Below are 26,322 nucleotides of genomic sequence, written 5' to 3' on the forward strand. Positions count from 1 at the left end.
GAAAATAAACATATTTCATAAAAATCTGCAAATAGTCAACGGTAATAATACTAAACTTCCTTTCCAAAAATGCTGATTGCACAATTCTATTTGTAATAATTTGTCAGAATTTTTCTAATTCTGATCAGGTGACTACTTTGCAATTTTCATATATGGCAAGATACTGCTGCGTAGAGTAAGTAGCAATTGGGTATTTGCAACTCGAGAAGAAGATCATCGATACACGGACACGTGACCTATGACTTCAGTGCCAGTTGATAGCTTATGAGCAAGATGGCGTCTTAAAGTCGAGCTAAGTTTCTCCACATAATGTGACATTAATATGTGTATTTAACCAACTAACGGGAAGATTATTAAATACAACACCGTATCGCACAGAAAGAATGCTAAAATATAATTCTTTCTCGTCTAGGTCTGTTACTTGACTTAGATTTATTATTTGTTTGCGTATTTTAATGTAACCGTGATATATTTTTCTTTTGTGCACCTGGCAACTGCAATACATAATTTGTTTACATTTTACACTTCGCGTATGTCTTTGTTCTAAATAAGAAAGATATGATGAAAGAATTGAAATATTTATGAAAGTATATAGAATGTGTCACTTAAAAGAATTGATATTCGAAGGGCTTGACTTGCTCAAAATAGAAATGGAAGAACAGTTGCCAACATAAAACAAATGCCACGTTTCAACAGCCAATCAGGATTGATCCACTCACACTACTTCACTCCAACGGCTCACACTACTCATTGTAGGTGGCATAGTAGTAGGCATTGTAGGTACTACTCATGGCATTTGTCGATTCACGAGTCAATCAAATTACGACACATACGCGTGACGTCGCTTAAAGGCATTTAATTAAATCTGATATAAATCACATGGTTAGGTATAATTATCTTCTCGTTGCATGTACACCAATATTAACTTAATTTAAAATATAATTTCAAAGAAAAACTTTTTACTCAAATCGCTCGAAAAAAAAAGAAAAGAATTAGTTCAAAATACTGCATTTTTTTAAAATTCTCCGAATGAAAGCTTTTTTCCGATTCGGAGTTGAGTTCGAGATTTCAGAGTCGTTCAGAAAACAAGTCGAAATCAAACACTTCCGGTTGCTCAACTTTGATTATATACTGGCACCTCTGCCTGCGCTATATGACTATTTTGTTTTACTCGATTCTGGAATCTAATAGATGATATAAACTATTGATGTTATCGAACACTATTCGAACGTTTAAAGGACTTCTCATACTTGATGTGCACTCAATGAAAAATGACACCTCAAAGCTTTATAATTTCGCTTCACATAATTAATTAAAATCTAGTTCATGTAATTTATTAATCAAACTATTTATTAAAAATATATGTGCCTATCTTTAATTGTATTTCTATGTATATTGGTTGACGAAAAACTAAATTATTGCAACTGTCGGAGTTTTTTGTTTTATCAATATAATTTTAATTTGTCAAATAGATGATGTTATAATTGTTGTGCTAATTAACTTTAATAATCGTTACATTTTTTAAAAAAAATCAATGTAATTTTCATAACTCTATTATTTTTCTAAGCAATCTAGTATTTGTTGAAAATTTATAATTATTTAGACATTAACTCATAAGTCAAATTCTACGAATGTCTGTTATATAAATGTCTGTCACAATATTCAATCGTATGTAATGTTTAATATATATAAAATAAAGTCATATGGCGTAAACTAAGAATTTTCCTTATAGCTTTTTCAATAAGAGGTGTGGTGTTTGTATTGATAGTCTAAAAAGTTACACCCTTTAATTTCATAAATTGCATTCCACTCTCGATAATCTATTTCATTGAATCCATTATGTTTCAATATGGAATAGCTTTAACAGAAGTTGCTTGAATAAGAAAATTTTATTTTTTAAATAAGAGTCAAACAATTTTTTTTACCTCATTGTAGGTATGCAACTACGCACACATTCTTGAAAATTTAAATTTTTTTGGTTCTCTTTCAGTTATTTTTAAAGAATTTGTTAAAAGTATCGCTAATAATAATAGCTAATGATTCGCATGACATAAAAACGTAATACCACACTAGCATAAGAATAAATTAATCGTTTTTGGATTAAAAAAAAGTAATAAACAAATAAAGAAAAGAAATTTATTATTTTTCATTTATTACTTTACTTTAAAGTTTATTTAATTTTTTGAAGCATTTTTTCTAAGCAATTTTCCCTCGAAAGTACAATTTCGCGCCTAGTAATTAATATACCAAATATTTTTTGAATAACCTAGAAATCTGTATAAAGATTAAAATAATATCAGCACGCTTGAAAAAAAATAAAAACCAATACTATGTGGTGAAAAAGGGAGCCATCAAAAACGCTATTCTAAATATGAAATAAATTCTATTTATTTTAATATAATATATATTTAAAAGTTTTTTTTTTCAATGTCCACCTGTGTTAACATCCGTCAATTCAGGCATTTAGAGGGCGATTTTGTTGGCCTCTCTTTCAGGGGCACCTCTCTTTTAGGTGGGCTAACGTCGCTCCCACAGATAGTACAGAGAAGGAAAGAACATCCATGCCTTGCCCGGGATTCGAACCCAGAACCTTTCTGATGCAAGGACAGTTCCCTGCCCCCTACGCAGGCCGGTCGGCTACATAGTTTAAAGTAGTACATGAAATTTCAAACTGATTTCCAAAATAAACTGGTATCCCCGACATGGGTTTAAAAGAAATAAATTTAAAATGAAGAATTCTTTTGTAACGTTTCGTTATTCCTTTATCATGTGATGCATTTGCTTTAAGTAAATAGTAGCGTTATTTCAAAAATAAATTTTAAAGAAATTTTCTTGAAAAGCTATAATTTATCTAAAATTTAACTTAGGATTCGATTCTTAATTTTTTACAGGACATAAGCAAAGGTATTATTTTAATACCAACACATTTGTGAGATAATGCAAAGAACTTTAAAAATTTAACTTTCTTTAGGTTCCTTCTTTCTTTCTTTAACTTTCTTCTTTAACTTAAAAATTTAACTTTTAACTAGGACACCATGATAGTCATAAAATTCCCGTTAATAACTTGAAATAACTTTTAATAGGTAGTTCAATATGCTCTTTTTAAAGCTATATTAGTTCGGAGAAATTGAAAAATGAAAAGGATTTTTTAAACTAGAAAAAAAAAGAAGAAAACAGCTTAATTTTTTAGATTTTTATTGAACTTCCTTTTTTTCTCGACCAAAACAAAATGTAATATATTTACCAATTATCAAGTACTGGAATGATTTAATCAACATGTCAAATTCCAAGCAATTACAAAGCTTTACACTTATAGGTTAAATATAAATCGAGAAATCTTGCACGCATAATGATAAAAAACGTGATTTGAGGAAAATATATTTAAAGACAAAACTTTGAATAAATAACTTTAAAGATAAAACGTGAGTTTGAAGACTATCCCAATTTAAAAAATGGGTCTATTATTTTTTGTTTTGTTTCCAGTGAGCGATTGTTAGTACTTTTGCTGTAACTTTGAAAGTTTTCTGTGCATTATACTATACATGGTGACAAATTACTCAGAATAAAACAAATCATCACACATATCTTTTCAAAATTTCGATAATTTTGTGAGAAAAAACAATTTAGGCCTTTTAAAAAGAAAAGTGTAGCTTCCGTTTGTTTTTCTGTCGTCGCAATTTCGAAGGCTATTTCATAACTGCTGTGAATTAGAAAGCTGTTATGACTGTCAAGTTTAATGTATCTTTAGCCAGCGTCTTCTGTGTTTATTCTGAAAAGGGTGCAAAACGATAATAGTGAAAAAAAATCCATAGTTTTCAGAAAATGATAAGCGCTTGCGGTTTCATTTTTTTAATATTTAAAAACCTATTCCGTTATCTGATCTCATACAAATTTGTAAAAAAATGAGAATGATTCATTGATTTTGACAATTTGAATGTAGGTAGAGAGATGTCGTAAAATCGGCAGTTTTTATTAAAAAAAAAATTAACTTTTAAAATGTTTTAGATATTTGTTCGTTCTAAAGTCCAGATAATTCTTCCCAGCATATAGTTTAAAATTATTGCTTGATTTCAATACTAAGGCACTTAAAAAACTGTCAGTTATTATATACTGAGTATGACAATCGCTGATAAAGGTGAGAACTGAACTTGGGTAACAACCTGAGTGAGAAAAAAAACTTTCAGCTTATTCGAGAGTAGCACGCAGGAACGTTGTGACCAATTAGTGTAGCTGACCTTGCCAGACCATGTTTGTATCGAAGATTAAATTCTTATTGTTGTTTATTTAACTTGGCTGGCTCTTTATTAACGTATTTTATTATCTAGTTTTCTATTTATCAACTATGCTTTATTTCAGCGTTTTAGAATATCTGTATTAGTTTAATCAATGCTTGTAGATTAGACCAGTGGTTCCCAATTTTTTTTCCGGTTGCGGAACTCTTTATGATATTTTGGGGGGAACACCAACTTTATAAATGAAGTTCATTAACGATTGTTAAGATACGAACTATAAAAAAAGACAACGAATTAATATAGAAGAAACTGCATCATTTTTTGGTATATATTTGGTATTTAAATAATTTCATAAAATTAACCGAAATATTAAATAAGTAATAGATCATCGGTTGAATGCAAACATAGTTCCAATTTTCAAAAATCAGAGAAAAATGATCCTTTATTCTTCAATTTAGCCATTTTATTTTGAATTGTAAAGTTCGATGATAAATAATGATGCAATTATTTGTAAATGCATATTCTTTTCGTATTTGCTTTCCGTTTTCGTATTTTCTCAAAACAATATATTGTTGTTGGAAAGTATAAATATTTATTTAAATGTTGTTATTTCTTTTTTCATTTTTCGGAATATATTCGGTATTTAAATAATTTCATACAATTAACCGAAATATTTTTTAATAAATTATAGATCATCGGCTGGATAAAAACATAGTTGCAGGTTTTAAAACTCAAAACTGGTTAAAAAAAATTCCGAACCTATGGAACCTCAGTGACTTTTTCGCGGAACTCTAAGGTACCGTGGAACACCTTTAGGGAACATACGCCAGAAAGATTTGCAAAAAATATTATCTAGCGTTGCTGCTTCTAAAGAAACACTAAAAGCTGAGTAAAGAGAGTGCAGAGTGAAGATAAAAACAAAATAGGTTTGCGTACGTTCTTACTTGAGCTTTCCGCAGGTAGGTGGACTGGTGACGATCTCCTGATGACTGTGAATGTGGTGCATGACGTCGCACGTCATCCAAAGGCTCTCGACTGTCAACGTAGTCGTCGTCGTAAGGAACTCCACCTGCAGATAAAAAAAAAGAATTTTTAACCACCAGCAAAAACATTAACGAACTGAAGTTTCGAATCATAAAACTGGTCCAATAGAGTGGTGCTTTGTAGCATTCTATAGCACAATATGAATTGCTAAAGTTTTCACGTTTCGTATCAAAACAACGATCTGTAGCGTATAGTGCCGATTTGACGTCTTGATCATAAGACTGGTGGGCTGAATCACATAATATCGAATAAATGCTTAAAGGTTTTCACGAAAACAACTATCTGTAGCTTACGGTGTGAATCTGATGTCTTTAATCCTAATATTCATCACAAGACAGACGCTTTGAATCATAATATCGAATATTTGTATAAAGATTTTCATCAAATCAATAATCTGTAGCTTATAGTGTCGTCTTGAATTATAATATTGATCATAAGACTAGTGCGCTGAATCATAACATCAAACAAAAAAAAATGTATGAAAGTTTTCAACAAAACAGCTATCTGTAGCTTACGGTGTCGATCTAACATTTTGAATTATGTTATTGATCACAAACAGTGTTTCCATATCTAATATTAATCGTTTAAAAACGATGTATAACAAATTTATAGAAAAAAAAGGGTTTCAAGGTAGAATACATAAACCTTTGAATATATGTAAGACAGGCTTGTTCTATGTAAAAAGCTGGGAAGATTGTCTCTTATTTTATAGGTACTTATAATATTGTATATTATATTATACTAGCTGTACCCTTCTTGAGTTGCAATGCTTTCAGTTTGAATTTTAATTTTGTATTTAAGTGTGTAAATGAGATTTGCGATTATGATTTGTAATAAGAATTTTATTTAATGGTGAAAAAACCAGTGATAGTCTCAACAGTTAATTCTCTAGGATATCGTTAGTGCACTTTCAAGCAGACATGTATGGTGATGCACACGGACCATGAAATATATTTCGGATGATGATCTGAAAAAAGTCTGGATCAATGGCGACATCAGGTATTTCTGCTGATATGAGCTGACCAATTNATATCGTTAGTGCATTTTCAAACAGACATGTATGGTGATGCACACGCACCATGAAACATATTTCGGATGATGATCTGAAAAAAGTCTGGATCAATGGCGACATCAGGTATTTCTGCTGATATGAGCTGACCAATTTGTCATGGTGTGATTTTTTCAATTAGCCAAATCATGTGGCAATTCTCTTTTTTTGCCATTCAATAGAATACATCAAACACCGTGTCACCCCAAAAACATGACGCTTCGCAATAAAACCAAGTATAGAGCCTAATATTTGTTTTAAGTCACGTGCGGTAATGCATCATGAAGATCCGATGATGTTTGAGTAGGCTACAAAAGCTCCTTAATTTTAGCTCAAGTAGGGTTCCATGTGAATGTAATAAATGAATCTGGCTGCCCATATGCACACCGATACTTGTAGCAAAGAATGAAGTCATTTGGAAACACGAACGTACCAACATATATTCGCCAAGAAAAGTTTCTATTGATTTGCTTGACCCGATAACACCGTTTATAATGGCTCGGCTGGAGACGTTAAATCTGTTAGTTTCACTTTGCCTCCAGAACAGCAAATTTCAGCTGTTTCATTCTTAAATTTGAGTGTACTACAAAACATGCATAATTGATCCATTTTTTCGATGATGACGGTTGGGTGAAGACTATAGTTGGTTGTCGGATCATTATAGTGAAATGTACTGAGATTCAAATCAGAGTATTGGCAGCGTCTGAATAGTGAAGTGCGTTCTTAATTGATTTTCATTCTTGCATCTCGTTGCTCTGATACTTCCGACGAACGGGCTAGAGTAGTGCGTAGTTGATTCGTTAACAGTCTTCTTTCGCGTTGCTCTGATGTTTCCAACGAACGGGCTTGAATAGTAGTAGTTGATTCGTTAATAGTCTTCTTTCGCGTTGCTCTGATGTTTCCAATGAACGGGCTTGAATAGTAGTAGTTGATTCGTTAATAGTCTTCTTTCGCGTTGCTCTGATGTTTTCAACGAACGGACTTGAGCAGTGCGTAGTCGATTTGTTAACAGTCTTTGCTCCAGTTGCTCAGACTCGATTCTTGATTAGTTTCAAGTCTTTTTTCCCGTTGCTCCGATGTATCTGAAGCACGGGTAGTTCTCTTTTTGCGTGCTTGAGATGACTAAGAACGATTCGTTTAGGCTGCATATTTTTGCAAATATTCTCTCTCAAACAAAAAGAAATGTAAAAGTTGACAGCTGTCGCGAATTTGCTAAATCGAAAATTCACATATTTATTTTAGATAATAAAAAAAGCAATAAAAATGAAATAAATAAGAAATATAATAATGATAAAATTTAAAACAAAAATCTATTTCTTAAATGAAAGAAATAAAATGAATGTGAATTCGAAAACTTTGTAATAATAAACAATCTGATAGTTTTCAAATGACAACTGTCAGCAATGAAACCTTCAAAAACTATATTTACTTGTGCTAACCTAATTTTTTATTTTTTTTATCTACAATGGCAGACATGAAAGACAAATTTGTTGCTGAGAACAATACAGAGAAAGAACAAAAACGGAAACAAGAACTACATAAAGAGTCTATAGGTCATTAAAAAAGTATCTCGCCTGCCAATAACGTTCCCACAAGAGCCCAGGAGGAAGTGCAGAGCAACGTATCAGATGGTTAGCGTCCATTTCTTCTTGCAGGTTACATAATGGACAAAAGGGGCTTGAAAAGATTTTGATTCTGTATAAGTGTTTTGATAAACAGTCATGGCCAGTGGCAAGGCGAAAAAGAGCCACAGATTTTTCTCCTGGCCATGACGGAATATCTTTAATTCCTTACAGTCAGTCCTTATCTTTATTTGCTTCTTGGAGTTTTGCCTCAAATGTTGTTCGAAGAGAGATTTTTATTAGCCTTTTTGCGGTGTAGAAAGGAACTGGCTTAAGAGATATTTGTAAAATCTTGGCGGCTTTTTTGGCCAAGAAATCTGCAGTTTCGTTACCTTGAAGTCCACAGTGCGCTGGTACCCATTGCATGGCGAAATTTTTGTAGTGTTGGTCAAGCCTGTGAAGGGCTTGACGACAATGTAAAATGTCGGCAGATGCGGGGGCTTGGGAGGAAGCAGTAGCTTGGAGTGCGGCTTTGGAGTCAGAGAGGATGACTATGTTATCGAATTTCTCAAGGTGATTCTGAAGTTGTGATAGAGCAACGCTTATTGCCGATACTTCTGCATCGAAGGCTGTTCTGGACGAACCGAACGGGGTGTAAAATGTAACCTAAAATTGCATACTAAATATAAATAATTGTTGAAAACGTGCAATTTGAATGACATTTGCTTTTGCCTTTATTTTTATTAAACATTTTTCACAACTTGCGATCGCAACATTCGAGTACGCCGCCCTCTAACGGAAGCCTGAAAATATCGGGCATTAATTCAATCATAACCATTGGCAATGACGGACGCCATTTTCTTAGCAGCAAATAAGAAGCAAAATTTCCCTAAGGAAACGGTAGAAGAACTTGAAAAAACTAACCAGAACATGTCAAACATTGAAGCAGAACACGCCAAGCATTTGAAGAATAATTTCTCAGTAATTTTTACCTTTCTATTACCAACAACATAACTTCGGATTTCATGATGACTTGCTGTTACAGATGTGTGTATTACGGTAAAATTATTTTTTCTGTCTTAAATTCATTACAAATTAAAGTGGAGTCAACATTGCTCTCGTCATTTCAATGAATAAATGTGAATTCAGAACGTACAGATCTGTAATAGTTATAGAATATTCTTCTTCTTTATAGAATAGTAAATATTTCTGAATCTATGTAATTCGGAAAACAACAATAAAGAATCCTCCGAATTACTTAAATTAAATAGTATCATTTGTGCTGATTATTAATAAATTTTTATCGTTTTCTTGGTAATAATTTTTTAGTTTTGAAAGAATAATTTCAACTAGAATTCAGCTATTCTGTTTTCAAGCTACGTTATTGAAATTCCTATCGAGATCATGCAATTATTAAATTTTGATTTATTGTTACCTAAAAGTAATGAAGGAATAATCTATGTAGATATTATTTGAAAATAAAATTTTCAAACGATGAATATTTCATTTGGAATTCTCCGGATTTATAAAGAAGGTGAGTGTTATGATTTTCATAATAAAAAATTTGCTTGTAATTTTTTTTTCTTATTTGACAATAGTTCTCCACAGAATGGTTTTACGTCTGACTAAGAACTATAAAAATGAAAAAAGGAAACAATATGACAGTTTTTTTATTTCAATATGAGGAATTTTTAAAATCGTTTTTTTTTTATCCTAAGAATTCTTTGTTTTACGTTTTTTGGTTTATGATTTTTAGATAAAAATTGTCGTCAAAATAATTTTTTTGAAAAATTAAATGGTATAACATTATGTGTTTATGTATACTTCTTGTATATTCAAATGTTTGAAGTAATATGATTCAGAAAAGTATGGAATAAAAATTCGGTGCTTATGTCTTAACGCCACCGCTGCTACAGATTTGGCAGTTTTTAAGTGCCGCCAATCTGCACCTAAAATTTTTGCGACAAATCATAAAATAAAACACTTTATTTAAAATCAAAGTAGTCAATCGGTTTTCGGTGAAAAATGGGCAGATATAAAGTTTAACACAGATTCAAAACAAACCCTACTTTCGTTCACCTGATGATGTCGCCATATTAACGCTAATAAATAGGATTTCAAATGAGATAACATTTCCAAAACGTACGTTTACCAAGATAAAGTTTCATGTCATGGGAATTGGTACATTTTCGCTTTTTTGGTAAAATATTTCGCTCCTGAAAAAATAAAATTGCATCTGGTTTTGTTTATGGTAAATCCCAAGGACGAATTTTCGTAGCACTAAAAAATGGCGACAAAAAAGAAATTTTTTTTTATTCTTTATTTTACGTCTTTTAGTTTCGAAATAATGATTTTTATTGAAACTTGAAATTTTTTGATAAATATTGTTGCCAAAAAACTTTTTTTTACAAAGTTAAATTTCATAAAATTATGATGCTTTCGTATACTTTTTGTTTATTTTAATTTTTGAAGTAATATGATTCTTAAAACTATGGAATGTAAGGTTTAAATAGGTCTTTCATGTTATATCATTAAATTTAGTAAAACTACTTCTCTGGCATTAGGTTTTAACTCTTATAAGAAGATGCATATTTTTTTCTGTTTATTTACAAATATTTTTTCCGATGTGTTTTGGATGTTCCTTCTCTAAAAAAAGAGATACCATTTTGCTTTCGCTTGCATAAAAAAGATTATTAAACATTTTTCTTTTTTTAAGTTTAATAAGCCACAATAAAGAAGGATCGTTACAATGCTACACGCTACATTAAAGACGTCTCCAGAGTAACTGAATGACTGTTCTTATAGAAAACGCAGGTATTCGTCTCATACAACAACGCCTACTAATGTTCATAGGAATCGCGAATACTAAATCCGTGATGAAACCAATAGTTACGAAATCTATTCTCGTTGAGTTCACGTGCTTGTGCTCACCTGACATAAAGAATCTTGCGCGAATTGGGTATAACATAGCCTACGTCACAGGTTGTGTTGTTCCTACTAAATTTAACCCATGAACGGCATTTTCTGCGAGCCTAACTTCAAGCCACAAATAAACAAACGAAGTGTTCGATGGTTTAAATAGCTGCTCGCCAGATTTTATTGCATTATAAAGAAAAGTTATTGAAACTAAATACAACTAAATGAACAACAACAACTAAAACAAATAACAACAACTACTAATAACAATAACTAAATAAACAACAACTAAATTCCATTCGTTTAGCATTGCGTCATATGTTGTTCCTACTAAATCGAAGTAGTTGTGTTTTTTTCATATTATACCCAATTATAATTAAATTCTAAAGTATATGTAATTTACTTTTCTAAATGAATAGAGCTATAAGATAGAAAATATCACTGTTGTCATCTTCAAGATATTTGAGAACTGAATCGCTTATAGCAAAATTTAAAACAATGGGTCAATGGCTAACTTTTAACCAATCAGAAAATTCCATTTCTATTTTCGTTGATACCGCTGGAACGCTTTGTCGCAGAATGTTCTAATGTTGACAGTGACCTTCCTCGTGCTTTGAACTATCTGTATGCCAAGTTTCATAGCTTTCTGTCGGATGGTTTAGGAGTCTATGAAGGGCAGACAGACAGGCAGGCAAGCAGGCAGGCAGGAAGGAACACATTCATTTTTATATATATAGATTAATAACTTTTAATTAAAAAGTATTTGAGTGAATTTTATGTATAGTTTGCGTTAGTTATGCTTATATTATCACCACCTACTTTAATTTTAGTTTTATAGTCTTGCACATATGAAACATATATTAATGTAAGTATGAAATATTATACCAGTGTCAAATATTATGTGATTTTGTAGGAGTGCCCAAATCTGGAAAAGTTTGGGAACCCCTGGGTTAAGGTAACTTTTATTTCGAAAGAAATACTTACTGAAAATAAATGAAAATGTTTCTTTGTTTCTATTGACTATGGCAGAAAGAATGCTTGAGAAACCAAGTGAATTGAAGGCAGAGGATTCATTTCTTGTTTTTCTGAGGGACCACCCATGGCCAGGAATACGATTTCAGCCCCAAACACGTGTCTCATTCCATTTTGACCTGAACCAGAGAAGGACCCATCTCCAATTCAGTATCCCTAGAGGTATTGATTTGTTATGGGAACTTGGAGGACTTAGTGACTCCGACAGATTTAACGCGCACATGTCTCCATTTAATTAACGGGGCTTTTCAGGCGGCGATATTGATGAAATAATGATTTAAAAATAATGCTTTGAACAAAAACAATAATGAATAATATGCATTAGAAATATTTGGATGTGGTGTTCATCATCAGTGATAATTTTAAATGGGATAAGAAACAAAGTGATTAATTTAAAAAGTCATAAAAGGCCCAGGTTCTCACATTTGAATTTATTGCACGAATGAAATCTACTATCACTAATATCTAACATCCATATAAAAGATGTAAATTGGGATATTTTTTAAACCTTTTGATTCAAAGATATGGTAAATCACATTATGGCTCAATACTTACATGNATCATTGTGAAATGTACTGAGATTCAAATCAGAGTATTGGCAGCGTCTGAATAGTGAAGTGCGTTCTTGATTGATTTTCATTCTTGCATCTCTACATAAAGAGAACTACATAAAGAAAGAGTCTATAGGTCATTAAAAATGTATCTCGCCTGCCAATAACGTTCCCACAAGAGCCCAGGAGGAAGTGCAGAGCAACGTCTCAGATGGTTAGCGTCCATTTCTTCTTGCAGGTTACATAATGGACAAAAGGGGCTTGAAAAGATTTTGATTCTGTATAGGTGTTTTGATAAACAGTCATGGCCAGTGGCAAGGCGAAAAAGGGCTACAGATTTTTCTCCTGGCCATGACGGAATATCTTTAATTCCTTACAGCCAGTCCTTATCTTTATTTGCTTCTTGGAGTTTTGCCTCAAATGCTGTTCGAAGAGAGATTTTTATTAGCCTTTTTGCGGTGTAGAAAGGAACTGGCTTAAGAGATATTTGTAGAATCTTGGCGGCTTTTTTGGCCAAGAAATCTGCAGTTTCGTTACCTTGAAGTCCACAGTGCGCTGGTACCCATTGCATGGCGACATTTTTGTAGTGTTGGTCAAGCCTGTGAAGGGCTTGACGACAATGTGAAATGTCGGCAGATGCGGGGACTTCGGAGGAAGCAATAGCTTGGAGTGCGGCTTTGGAGTCAGAGAGGATGACTATGTTATTGAATTTCTCAAGGTGATTCTGAAGTTGTGATAGAGCAATGCTTATTGCCGATACTTCTGCATCGAAGGCTGTTCTGGACGAACCGATCGGGGTGTAAAATGTAACCTAAAATTGCATACTAAATATAAATAATTGTTGAAAACGTGCAATTTGAATGAAATTTGCTTTTGCCTTTATTTTTATTAAACATTTTTCACAATTCGCGATCGCAACGTTCGAGTACGCTCTCTAGCGGGAGCCTGAAAATTTCGGGCATTAATTCAATCATAACCATTGGCAATGACGAACGCCATTTTCTTAGCAGCAAATAAGAAGCAAAATTTCCCTAAGGAAACGGTAGAAGAACTTGAAAAAACTAACCAGAACATGCCAAACATTGAAGCAGAACACGCCAAGCATTTGAAGAATAATTTCTCAATAATTTTTACCTTTCTATTACCAACAACATAACTTCGGATTTCATGATGACTTGCTGCTACAAGCGTGTGTATTACGGTAAAATAATTTTTTCTGTCTTAAATTCATTACAAATTAAAGTTGAGTCAACATTGCTTTCGTCATTTCAATGAATAAATGTGAATTCAGAACGTACAGATCTGTAATAGTTATGGAATATTCTTCTTCTTTATAGAATAGTAAATATTTCTGTATCTATATAATTCGGAAAACAACAATAAAGAATCCTCCGAATTACTTGAAATAGTATCATTTGTGCTGATTATTAATAAATTTTTATCGTTTTCTCGGTAATAATTTTTTAGTTTTGAAAGAATAATTTCAACTAGAATTCAGCTATTCTGTTTTCAAGCTACGTTATTGAAATTCATATCGAGATCATACAATTATAAAATTTTGATGCATAGTATGTTATCTAAAAGTAATGAAGGAATAATCTATGTAAATATTATTTGAAAATCAAATTTTCAAATGATGAATATTTCATTTGGAATTCTCCGGATTTATAAAGAAGGTGAGTGTTATGATTTTCATAATAAAAAATTTGCTTGTAAATTTTTTTTTCTTATTTGACGATAGTTCTCTACAGAATGGTTTTACGTCTGACTAAGAACTATAAGAAGGAAAAAAAGAAACAATATGACAGTTTTTTTATTTCAATATGAGGAATTTTTAAAATCGTTTTTTTTATCCTAAGAATTCTTTGTTTTACGTTTTTTGGTTTATGATTTTTAGATAAAAATTGTCGTCAAAATACTTTTTTTGAAAAATTAAATGGTATAACGCTATGTGTTTATGTATACTTCTTGCATATTCAAATGCTTTGAACAAAAACAATAATGAATAATATGCATTAGAAATATTTGGATGTGGTGTTCATCATCAGTGATAATTTTAAATGGGATAAGAAACAAAGTGATTAATTTAAAAAGTCATAAAAGGCCCAGGTTCTCACATTTGAATTTATTGCACGAATGAAATCTACTATCACTAATATCTAACACCCATATAAAAAATGCAAATTGGGATATTTTTGAAACCTTTTGATTCAAAGATATGGTAAATCACATTATGGCTCAATACTTACATGAGAACATAACTTCTTAAATTTGGGAATTCGATTGTTTTCAAAATACCACATGAAATGTTTTTTTCCGTAAGCTCTTCTTTATCTCCTACGTTTTTCAATAAGATCTTTATATTTTATGTCCTTCAATAAGTTCTTTATCTCTTGCATCTAACAATAAGATCCATTTATCTTACGTCGTTCAATAATATTTTAATATCTCAGATCTTACCATAAGATCTTTATATTTTATTTCTTTAATAAGACCTGCATATCTTACGTCTTATAAGAGATCTTTATGTCTTACGGTGGGGACTGACAGCAAATTTAGGGTCAGCAGTATTTTATGTCACACATGATTAATATTTTATTACGTTACCTGATCTGGAGTAGTGCTGTTTGGAGGGTGGATCACTGTAAGGCTGATGGTGCAGTGGTGTGCTGCCTAGGTCTTGCAGAAGTTTCCGAGACCGGGTAGGCATATCTGGTAGCAGAGGCATGGGCGCTAGATCCGCCTCGGAGTCTGTCACCGGGGGTGAGTAATCGTAGAATGGGTCATTAAGGGGATCTAAGGGGTCATCCTCCAAATATCCGTATTCGTACTGCCAGGGCTGGCTATGAGAACGACTAACCCCATCATATCTGAAAAAAATTGAACAAACTCCATATATATATATAGTATATATATTAATAAAAAAGGGAAGCACGCATCTGTAAAACTCTTTTAACTCAAAATTAAGTTTAAACTAAAGAGCTTGGTTGAAAATCTTGGATAAGGTACAAATTAGCGATAATTTCTGCCCCTCCCCGAGTGAAATATGCCCCATTAAAGTTTTAGTTCATTTAAACTAACTAATTCGTAAAGTAACGAAGACGCCTGGGCTTCTAATGAAATTACCTAGCTGATTAGAGTTTTGTAGTTAGCGAGGTGCATTGCAAAATGATAACAGCAGTTTGTAAAGAGCCGTATTATGCAATCAGCCAACAACAGGCGTGGCGAATTAGAGAATAGAGCAATCGCCTGCCAATTAGGTGACCTAGATACGAACCCCAGTGATGGTTTTACCACGGTCCCCACCGACCGCAGTGCTGACTTAAAATATCCTTAATGGTAAACTTATCATGTGTTAGAATTGTCTTTCTATTTAGTTAAATTAGAAAGATTTTTGTGGTTTTCCTTCCCATGAAAACATCATGCGGGTCCATCAGAACGTCCTCCATAAAGCTTGTCCAACTGCTTGATCTAAAAGTTCTCTTGTATTCTGGGTTGGGTTAAAAATTATGAACTATAGAGTTAAATAGTGACTATCACAAGTCTAAATATGACTCAGCTATTCAACGCCTTTTACAAATTGAAATATATATTAGTCTATGGTGTATATACATTTCATTAAAAAAAGTATTTATTTGTTCACTAGTTGAACGGAAAATAGTTTTACTTTCATCGTTAAAGCATTGACTATGACCCTTTGTTAAAATATTCAACGACCTCATATGAAACACATCTCTAGACGTCATTTCTCATATTAGAGAGGAGAAGAGAGACAATAATGCTCAACGAAGAGGAAGAACTACAATGTAATAATTAAACACGCAACAGCGCCATCTTTAGCTCATCGCGGAAAGACTATTTTCTCAGCTGACAACAGTCAAAAGGATTAATTTATGATACAAGTTCAGGACCAGACGGGTTTAGCTATTGTGTAAGGTTGTACAGGTGTTTTGTTAAAGTTTAGCCACGTAAGCAAGTTTCTTGAGAGTTTTCATAATTAATTTCGCATTTAAGTAACTCAAGACGAATCAGTTTGGGGACATTACAGGTTAATTAAGAAGCTGAAAAGAGGCCGTTTACAATTGTTTCTTATGAAACTGACTTAATGAATAACGAGGGTAGTAAAGGGTTTTCTTTCTTTTCTTTCAACTTCAAAGCTAACAAGCACTGGCAGAAGTTTAACTGATATTCAGTTCAAATGGAATGATGCCAATCTAAAGTAACAAAAAAGTTGGTTTAAGATTTTTATTACTTGGTTAAGGAGAAGAGAGGATTTTTCGTATCATTTACAGAAACTAGTTTTGGCATCTGAACAGTGCATTTTCAAATTTATGTTAATTTTCATTTAGCATTTATAGATCAGTTACGCACTTCGTCACTCAAACATGGCTAAGCACTTAGCCTTATTTTTAGTGTTCTATCTTTTAACGACCACGTTGGCTAGAATACCAGGTAATTTTGACTCTGGTCAGATGACGTAGACAACGCCTGTGCTGGTACCCCTTTCTCTGAACTTCAGTCAACGAGAGGACTTTCAGCCACGGCAGATTTAACGTTGCTGCCAGCAGTTATTTTGTTGAATTCAGCTATTCAACCAGTGGTGTGGGGCACTTCAAATTTAAGCAAAGCAACAAAATTAATTTGCCGAGCTTAAAATGAATATGAATTTTAAGCAAAAGCATATTACTTCGTTTAACATGTTCATTGCCAGCCGTGTGCAGGTGGTTATACTATAATTTATCATTGAAGAATGGTATTCTATAAAGATAGAACCAAAGTTAAATTTTCTTATTTTAGCAACCATTTTTGTTTTATTATAAGTTTATTTTAATAAACAGTATGCTCCCACGGTTTGCCTGATGCCAAGGGGACTCTAACCAATGATCCGTCTACCACTGCGGCTATTTCACGTCAGGACTGTGGTCGGTGCAAGCCGGATGCGGATTCGTATCGACCAGCCATCGCTGGGTATCGAACCCGGACCACCTTTTTGGGAGGTGAACGCTTTATTCCCTGAGCCATCGCGGCTCTGTTATGAGGCTTTATAATGATCTGTGACTTTATAAGAAAAAGGAGACAGCTGACCACTCGGACAAAATTTAGTAGTAAACAAATTTGATACAATCACAGCTTATATTTTAATTTAACAAATCAAATAGAATGTTAGCAGGCAAGACAAAAGACATTTTTTCTTACTAAAATATTTTGCTATGATATACTAAAATGATATAACAAAAGAAGAAGGATAATCGGATTTGTATATTTTCCTTGCTTAAATATTTTGCTATTTTAATCAGATCCCTTGAACTGATATCCCGCAAGACATCCCATAGATATATTTTCCTGGCCTCAATATTTTTCTAGTGTTATAAAAACTCCTGAAATGATAGTATGTAAGATAAACGATGGTTGGATATATTTTCAAGATAAAATATTTTGCTATGATATTAAGATCTCCGAAAATTATTTCATGCAAAATAGAGGATATTCGGATACATTCTATCGGCTTAAATATTTTGCTATAATAATAAAAACTTTTAAATTGGTTATCATGCAAAAAAACATGCTTGGATACATTTTCTTGAATAAGATGTATTTCTTTACTATAATACAATACAATACAATTTCTTTATTATAATAAAGAAATGGTAGCAAACAAAATAAATGATGTCCATAAGAATATGGCATACTCTTTGCTAGATAGTGAAAGACAAGTATAGAAATACACGTACTATAATTTTGATTTGACCAGACAAGAATCTTTATCATTGCCTAAACACCTTTTTGGCGTTTTATAGTCACTGAGGGAGATTCTCATCTAGAGAATCGAATGTCACTTTCTGCACTTGATTTGAGCTTCAAAATGAATGATAGTTGGATACATTTTCTAAACTTTAACCAGCGCTATGATATCAAGATCTAAAATGATAGCATGCAAGATTAGACGATGCTACTGTTACGTCAAGCATTCAGTTATCATAATTTTGCGATCTACCTACACTTGTATGTCATTTTGATTTATGTTGCTAAGTTAACTTTCAAAAAATTCTATGGCTGACAACAGCACTTTTATTTTTTAAGTTGTTTATTTTTTATTTCTTTTAGAATTCGTTTTCCTTTTTCAGTGAAATGTTTTTAACCTAGCAGAATTCTTTGCCGACTGTTCTGTCTATATATGAAGAAAATAAAGTAAATATTTAAGTGTTGTGAAAAGTATCTTATTTAGTTGTACAAAGTACTGCAGCTACAGTGTATATATTTCTATCTAAAATGTATTGATGGGATACTAAGATCTTAAATGAGAGCATGCAAAATTGAAGATGGTTCCACAAATTTTCCTTTTATGGCAAAAATATATCGTTAATTGAAGATTAAACTGTTGAATTTGCATGGAGGAAAGTGATTCTCGAATGATACGCAGGCGGAAGAGGAAGAGTAATCTAGGTCATGGTAGATGCCCATAGATGTAAGTAGATGATGGTTGGAAATATTTTCCTTGTTTCAGTTTGTTGCCATCATATCAAGATCTCAATTTATAGCGCGTAAGATAAACGATGTTTGGATAGATTTTTCAGGCTGAAATATTTTGTTATTTGAAGATTAGACTGATGAATTTACTTTGAGGAAAGTGATTCTCAATTGATACGTAGGTGGAAAAGGAAGAGTAATCGAGGTTGCGGTAGATGTCCATAGACGTAAGTAGATGATGGTTGGATATATTTTCCTAGTTAAATATGTTGCAATATCAAAATCTGAATTTATAGCGTGCAAGATAAACAATGTCTGGACATATCTTTCCGGATAAAATATTTTGTTATTTGAAGATGGATGAATTTACCTTGAGGAAAGTGACCTCGAATGATGTGGCGATACGTAGGCGGAGGAGGAGGAGTAAGGGTGGCTGCGGTAGACGTCCATGGCCTGCAAAGCGTCCTGGTCCCGGGTCGACTCCTGCGACGACCCTCCACTCTCCAAAGAAATGGGGCTGGTGTAAAGGCGGTCGCCATACGCTGGGCTCACATAGCCTAGAAAAATAATTCTCATTTAGTTGCAATCAAAAGAGATAAATAGAAGACAATGTTAAAGGAAGTCCCAAAATGTTGCGTTTAAGAACATGTTGATGGGGTCTAGACTAATATTACGAATATGACAATTCGACAAATGGTAAATACGCGGTTTTGGCTTTTGCCATGTTATGCTACAAGATTTTAGATGATGTGCGATTAGCTTTAATAAATAGAAGAAAGTGTTTAGCAAATATCAATGAATAGAATCAATGAAAAATAAAAAGATTCGAAAATAGTTTTCTTATATTTACATAGGGTAAACCCACCAGTGAAGGAACACACCCCAGTGAATGAACATTTGATAAATATTTTTTAAAATTAATATTTTAAACTTTTCTACTTAGATTGATTGGTAACAGTAGCTTACTACCTAACAATAGGAAGTCATCGAACAATGCATTGGGTTGCCTGATCATATAGTCTTCTCTGGAAAATTTTTTGAATTTGTTAGTATCTGTTCAGCATCTTGATTCTATGACAAACTTTTAAGGTCACTGTTTGTATTTATTATTTTAAAGTGCAATTAATTGCATACAATAATTCTATTTTCCTCACTGTGAAAAGAAGAATTCAAAATGTAGTTATTGGAGTTACGTTTTATTTATTTTAAGCATCATCTCATAAGCAAGTATTGAGATTAGGGGTTGTTTATTAACTGGATTACCAAACGATGAAAAACCAATGAATGAACAAGTGTTCCTAAACTGGGATTTTTTCAAGTTAATGAAATTAAAAGAAAATTTTTGATTTTCTTGCACTTTTGGTCATATTATACATCAAAATTATGTTAAAAATACAAAAAACAAGTTCTAACCAGTGAAGGAACAGGCATGTTCCTTCACTGGGAATAGATTTCCCAGTGAATAAACAGTAGGTGTGAAATATGATTTTGCGTGGTTCTAAGATAAATAGTAGTTCTGCGATATAGAGGACACTCAAAATTCTGTTAAATGTTGCATGAATAATTCTTAAAATAATTTCATTTCAAAATGCTAATTTAATTGCTTAATTTATGGAAAGAATTATAATCATAATTTATTTATAATTTATCTTTATAAATGTTGTGGTTAGTTCCATCAAACGTTAGACAGCTTAATAAACTATGTTTACTCATCGAAAACTAAATAAATATATTGATAAAAACTTGAATAGAACATTTTTTGCTGGGTTTTGTGACAATAATTAGCTAAATTATTATCGTAATGCGGTCTTTAACGTCATGACGGATACGAGTAGGAAACATCTATCTGAAGACAGCCATCCAGGTGAAAAATGGATAAAGTTTTTTTAAGTCGACATCCACTGATAACTCAGTGCAATGCGTAGATAATTTCAAAAGGCAAAACTTCCCTTTCTAAAACTGAGAATAATATTCGAGAGTGGTTTTAAGAACTTTAGAGGAATCTTCAGGAGGGAAGTAGCCTTGGCATCCTTTTAGAATGTGATCGCATTCAGGTGTTGAATACTGCACTTAAACGGGAAAAATCTTCGGCCCAAAAAATTATAAGGATTTATATTCTATAGTTCCTAGGAATGAAAAAGGACGGACAACAGTTTTGGTTAACATTTCAGCTAGTGGAAAAAAGTACCTCCATCGATAGTTTTCTTTACTGAAGAATTCCTCCAGGTATTACAGAATCAGTTCCTGCTATATACTTCATTGGATTCATGAAGTGAATCTATGACCACAGCAACATTTTACGAATATATTGCAAATGCTTCTTTCTACCCATGGCTAATAGAAAATTCTATTACATTAATTATTTTGCTTCTTTTGGATGGGCATAAATCTCATATCAATTTGAAACTGAGTAAGTTTTGTTTATCAAAACAAATTCGCTGGTTTAACTTTCTACCTAATTCTACTTGTGTGTTCCAGCCTTGTGATGTAGGTGTATTTCGAGCTTTGAATTCTTAAATGAAACTTCAGTTAGATCTTGAAAAAAAAAGTCGTAAAACAATATGAAGAGGTAATTTTACACTTTTCTTAATAGGCTTTTGAGACATCAACTAATGAAGTTAAATGCTTTTATAAAATTTTCAAATGTTTCCATTTGATGTTGAAAACGTTGACTTTAACAAATGCATGCAAGACAGACGCAAGGAGTTATTGAGCAAGAAAGCTTATCAACAAAACACATATTTCGATAAACGAGAACTTCGAGCTTAACGATGCACTAATTCTTCCGAAGCTTGAGAATGAAATCTCACAAGATATGTAACAAATTTTTAAAGGAACATTGATAGAAGAGTCTAATCTCCCAAATATCCAATAGCCTGTGCTTTTCTAAATATGGAAGAATTTATTGCAAGAAGAACATTTGGTTAAGTCAGACTTTGGCACTGAAGCTGAAAGAACTAACATTGATAATGAATGTATCTTGAAAACTGATTTTGATATAAGTCCTCTTGAGGCATTGTTAGTTGCAAAAGCAATTCGTTCTATTATAAGACAAAAAATGGTAAGTGCTGCTGAAGACCCACTAGATATAAATGAATGAGAGATGGATTTTTCTCAAACTTCGAAACACCTTTATCCCATCAATTATCCAGTGAGAAATTCTGGAAATAGTACTGGAAAATCAGAAGATATTTCGAAGATACATTTACATTGGCCAAATATTGGGAAAAAAGAGGAAGATCAAATCAAAATAAAAAGAAATAAATTACCTTTTGCATTAACTTCAGAGAAAAGACGAAAATTTAAAGAGACTCAAAGAGCTGTAAAAAGAGTTAAGGCAAGAAAGTATGATGGAGAGAAAAAAATACTTAAAAAGATTAAAAAAAAGCTTAAAAAAATATGGGGAAAAGATTAAACGAAAACGCGATTAAATAATAGTAATAAAAAATCATCGGATTACACAATGATAAACATTCATGATTTAGACTCGACTATTAAACTGTGAGAAAGAAAATTAAAGAAAATTACTTTTATTCGGTATTCAACCCCATTTTACTCTCCATTTTATGAATGAAAAAAAAAAGTAAAATTTTCCACGTTAGCTGTGGTTAGATGTTATAATTTCAAGAAAAAATCCTTGTTGTTAGACATTTGTATGGCCTATGAATTCCAAAAGAGCATCAAAAATTCTGAAAATTAAGTGTTCATTCACTGGAAAATTTAGAGTTCATTCACTGGTGAGAACTGTTTCTTCACTTGGTTATCTTATTACATATTAATAGAACCACCAAAAACTTAAAACAATATTATGTAAGCTCTCTAAATTTTTTTACGTAATTTGCATTTAATAACAAATATGTTTTGCACTGCCATTTAGCTAAAATTACCAAATTTTGAAATTTTTGTGATTTTTTTAAAGGCAAGCTAAGCTTAAGTGTTCCTTCACTGGTTAGTTTACCCTACCTACAAATGTTGATTTTTTTAAAAATTTACTAAACTCTTGTTGTGAATAATTTATTTCGGTATTATGGCTTAATGATAAAAAATGCCTTGTAAGGTGAATAAAATATTTTGAGCCATATTGAGTCATTGTAAGGGTCTCATTATTTTAAGATAAAAATTTTTAGTTACTGTCGTAGCAGAATAAAATAAAAAAAAACTGACCACATGAAGGAACTCTTTCAGAAACGATGCAAATAAAATGCATTTGTAGTATATGTAGAGGTTTAATATAAGTTAGAATCACTTGATCCTCAATTTACCTCAAATTTACATATTATAACATGTATTAAATACGATCAATAAGATATTTCTTTTCCTTCGGAATATCCCTAACCCTCCCGGTACTAGTTCTAATGAAGAAAAGCACCATTGTTACACGAATGTACAGTAAGCGAAAGAAAAAAAAGAGAATTGGTCCACCCTGAATAACTTTTGATATAATGATCGGATCTTTACGATCCAGGACTCAGTTTTAATGGTTTATAGGGTTGTACTCAAATATGCCAATTAATTAGTGCAGACTTCATTTTAAGTAACAGAATCAGACAAAAGACACAAAAACGTACTTTTTCTGAATAAACAGACCTTTTTTTGACGGATACGTATTTCTGATATATAGGAAGTAGCCGCAATCTGAGAAACATGGGCTCCATAGTTTTGTCAGGAGAGCGATCGAAAGTTTGAACCTCTTAATGTTTATTTAACTCTTTGCGTATTTCACTATAACTCGAAAACTTCTTAAGCAAATTGAAAAATTTTTGCACAAAATTATAAAATTTGTTTATCTTAAGACCATTTCATGCGAAAAATAAATTTTAGTAAATATTTATGAATTTTTATCTATTAATAGTTGAAAAAAGTTTGAATTGTTAGGTATACATTTTTTAAAATTATGTAATTTTACAAGACAAAATACAAAATTTGCGCAAAATCGGTTGAATAGTTCCCGAGAAATCAAATTTCAAATATACGACTTTTTTACTTTAAAATGATGTAAAAAATTGTAAACCTTACAACTCAAAATTTTTTCGACCATTATTGAAAAAACTACTAAAAGCTTATTCAATAAAATAATAAAAAATAACAAATATTTACTAAAAGTTATTTTCTGCATATCGTTATCTTTGGCTAAACTAATTTTATATTTGTGTTCAAAATTTTTTCAATACGCTTAAAACGTTCTCGAGATATGGAGAAATACGCGAGAAGTAAATTAACATTAAGGGGCCCAAACTTTGGATCGCTCTCCTGACCAAACTATGGTGACCCTATTTCCCGAATTGCGGCAACCCCCTATATTTTGGGATCAAAAATCCAATTCCATTGAAAAAAAGGTATGTTTATTCAGAGAAAGTGCGTGTTTGTGTCTGATTTCGTAACTTAAGATATCATCTGCACTGATTAATTAGCATATTTGAAGTCACTCCTGAAACATTAAGATTGAGTGTTATAACGTGAAGATCCGATCATTAGATCAAAAGTTATTCGCGGTGGTACGTTTTTTTTTGACTTACCATACAATGGGTCAAATATAATTTTCCGTCAAAATATTTAAAAAAAAATTAATGTATATAATTAAGGATTTGTACTCAAGGAACGAATATCCAATGTGTTGACTTTTTACCGCTCAATCTATTTCACTGTGATTCTGAACGCGAATCCTAAACTTACTGACAATAAATAAATAAACAGAAATCCTCTTCAATCTCAAAATTAAAATAATACAAAATTTTTATTGCTTATTAATGCTTCTATAATTGCTATAATTGCTTATTAATTACATAATTGCTTATTAATTATAATTTTAAACTTCTGAGAATGTTACCCAGAATTTCTCAATTTTTGACTCTATTCCTCTTCTGCACACACAAATCCACTCCTTTTCTCCCATATTTTAATTTTGTTTTTTCCTCTATACACTCCATGCTCAATAGGTATATAGGGGAAAAATTCTTTTCAAACTTGACTAGATGCCAACAGTTCCAAGGCTATATCCCATTTTTTTTAAAACAGTTCAATGGTTTTTTAATTAACAAAATTCGATTTCATTTACATTTTTTTTAAAAAAGGAAAAAAAGTAAATTTTTTAAATAATTTTTAAAAGTAAGTAATTATTATTTTTTTTAAAAATACAATTAAAGTTAAATGAAAAAAATGTCTAAAAATTGTATTTTACTGACCTGTGGCATCTCTAACTCTGGCGATTTTGTATAGCTCGTCGTGTAACCTGGCGTTCTCTTCTATATGCTGCCTTCGTCTCGCTATTTCTGCTTTAATCTTCGCTTTCTTCTCTTCCCTCTCGTCTTCGTCTTCTGAGACATAAGGTGACGGGTGCCATGACCGTGGTTTCCTCAGGTGGTGGTGGCGCTGCGCCATGCTGTACCCACCCGTTGTCCGGCCATAGGGGTCTAAACCCATGCCGAAAGACATTAAACCCGTGTCGGTGTGTCGACGTAGCCTACGAAAGACAAAGTTGAAAACAAACGTCAAATTAATTTCTAAACATAATTTTATATAAATTAATTTGATATAACTTGGAAATGTAACTGTTATGCTTAACAATTAAATTGTCAAGTTACGTCAAATCAACTGTTGAACACAATTTTTGTTCAAAATGGTTTATTCTGTTAAGTTGGATCATTTTGAGACATATTCAGATGTCATTAAGGAACTTTTCTATTCACTGTGAAACTTCAATCTGTTATAACTTCAAAGAATGGTAGCAAAAACAGTTCTTTTTGTGCCGTAAGAATGCTTGGTGTATATTTGATACTTTAGTAGCATTAAAGTTTATAATGACTAGATAAGAGTTATTTTTACAAAATAATTAAAAGTACGAGCAGAAACTTTAGAGCAATATCTCCCCGAATGTGATGTTGAATATTCAAAAATAAAAAATTGCGTAAAGAAACACTTTACAACACATTCAACTTTCATATACAATTTAAAGGGCTTATGTTAGCAGTAAACACCTAAAATGGAAGATATTGTGCCTACAGGCATGCACACCATACGTATATTATTTCCGCTTCCTGAAACACTATTTCAACACACCATTATCACCAGTAATATGTTGACAATCGCGTGCGAGTTTGTTTTTTTCCACGCTGTTGTTTTCTCCGTAATTCCGTAAATAATCTACTCCACTTTTGTGCCATTTAATCGAGAAGAGGTAAATACATTCAAGTTGAAGACCAGGTAGAACCACGAAACGTGAATCTGTTTGGGCAGACAAATTGGCCACCGCAGGTGACTTGTAAAAAGATTTATACACCTTCTATCTGCAATTAAATAATAATACGGACGATTCAATGCAATGTTGCCGAATGCAGCAAAATAAGCTTGGAGTCGCGAAACGGTGAGTCCTTGCAAGTAAAGGACAATGTGGATCTGCGGAGAGATGCATTTGTTAAGACTGACCAGCTAGTTCTCACAAGCGGCTAGTCTTCAAGAAATCTCTAAATCAT

At 32.2% G+C, this 26,322-nt stretch overlaps 1 protein-coding gene across 11 annotated transcripts in view; it reads right to left on the bottom strand.

Annotated features, from left to right (window-relative positions):
• The window catches only part of LOC107436973 (uncharacterized), a 264,017-nt gene that overhangs the window by 37,935 nt on the left and 199,760 nt on the right, over positions 1–26,322 (bottom strand). For all 11 annotated transcript variants that reach the window (XR_011637864.1, XR_011637865.1, XR_006225062.2 and 8 more), the window contains exons 14-17: positions 25,036–25,313; positions 19,224–19,410; positions 14,993–15,255; positions 5,177–5,301 (exon numbers count right to left, since the gene is read on the bottom strand). Coding sequence is in view for 3 of the 11 variants with exons in the window: in XM_043041297.2 (XP_042897231.1) it covers positions 5,177–5,301; positions 14,993–15,255; positions 19,224–19,410; positions 25,036–25,313 (853 nt within the window). In the remaining 8 variants the exon portion in view is untranslated. The remainder of the gene's footprint in view (positions 1–5,176; positions 5,302–14,992; positions 15,256–19,223; positions 19,411–25,035; positions 25,314–26,322) is intronic.

Source organism: Parasteatoda tepidariorum, chromosome 10 (genome assembly GCF_043381705.1).
Source record: "Parasteatoda tepidariorum isolate YZ-2023 chromosome 10, CAS_Ptep_4.0, whole genome shotgun sequence".
NCBI lineage: Eukaryota > Metazoa > Arthropoda > Arachnida > Araneae > Theridiidae > Parasteatoda > Parasteatoda tepidariorum.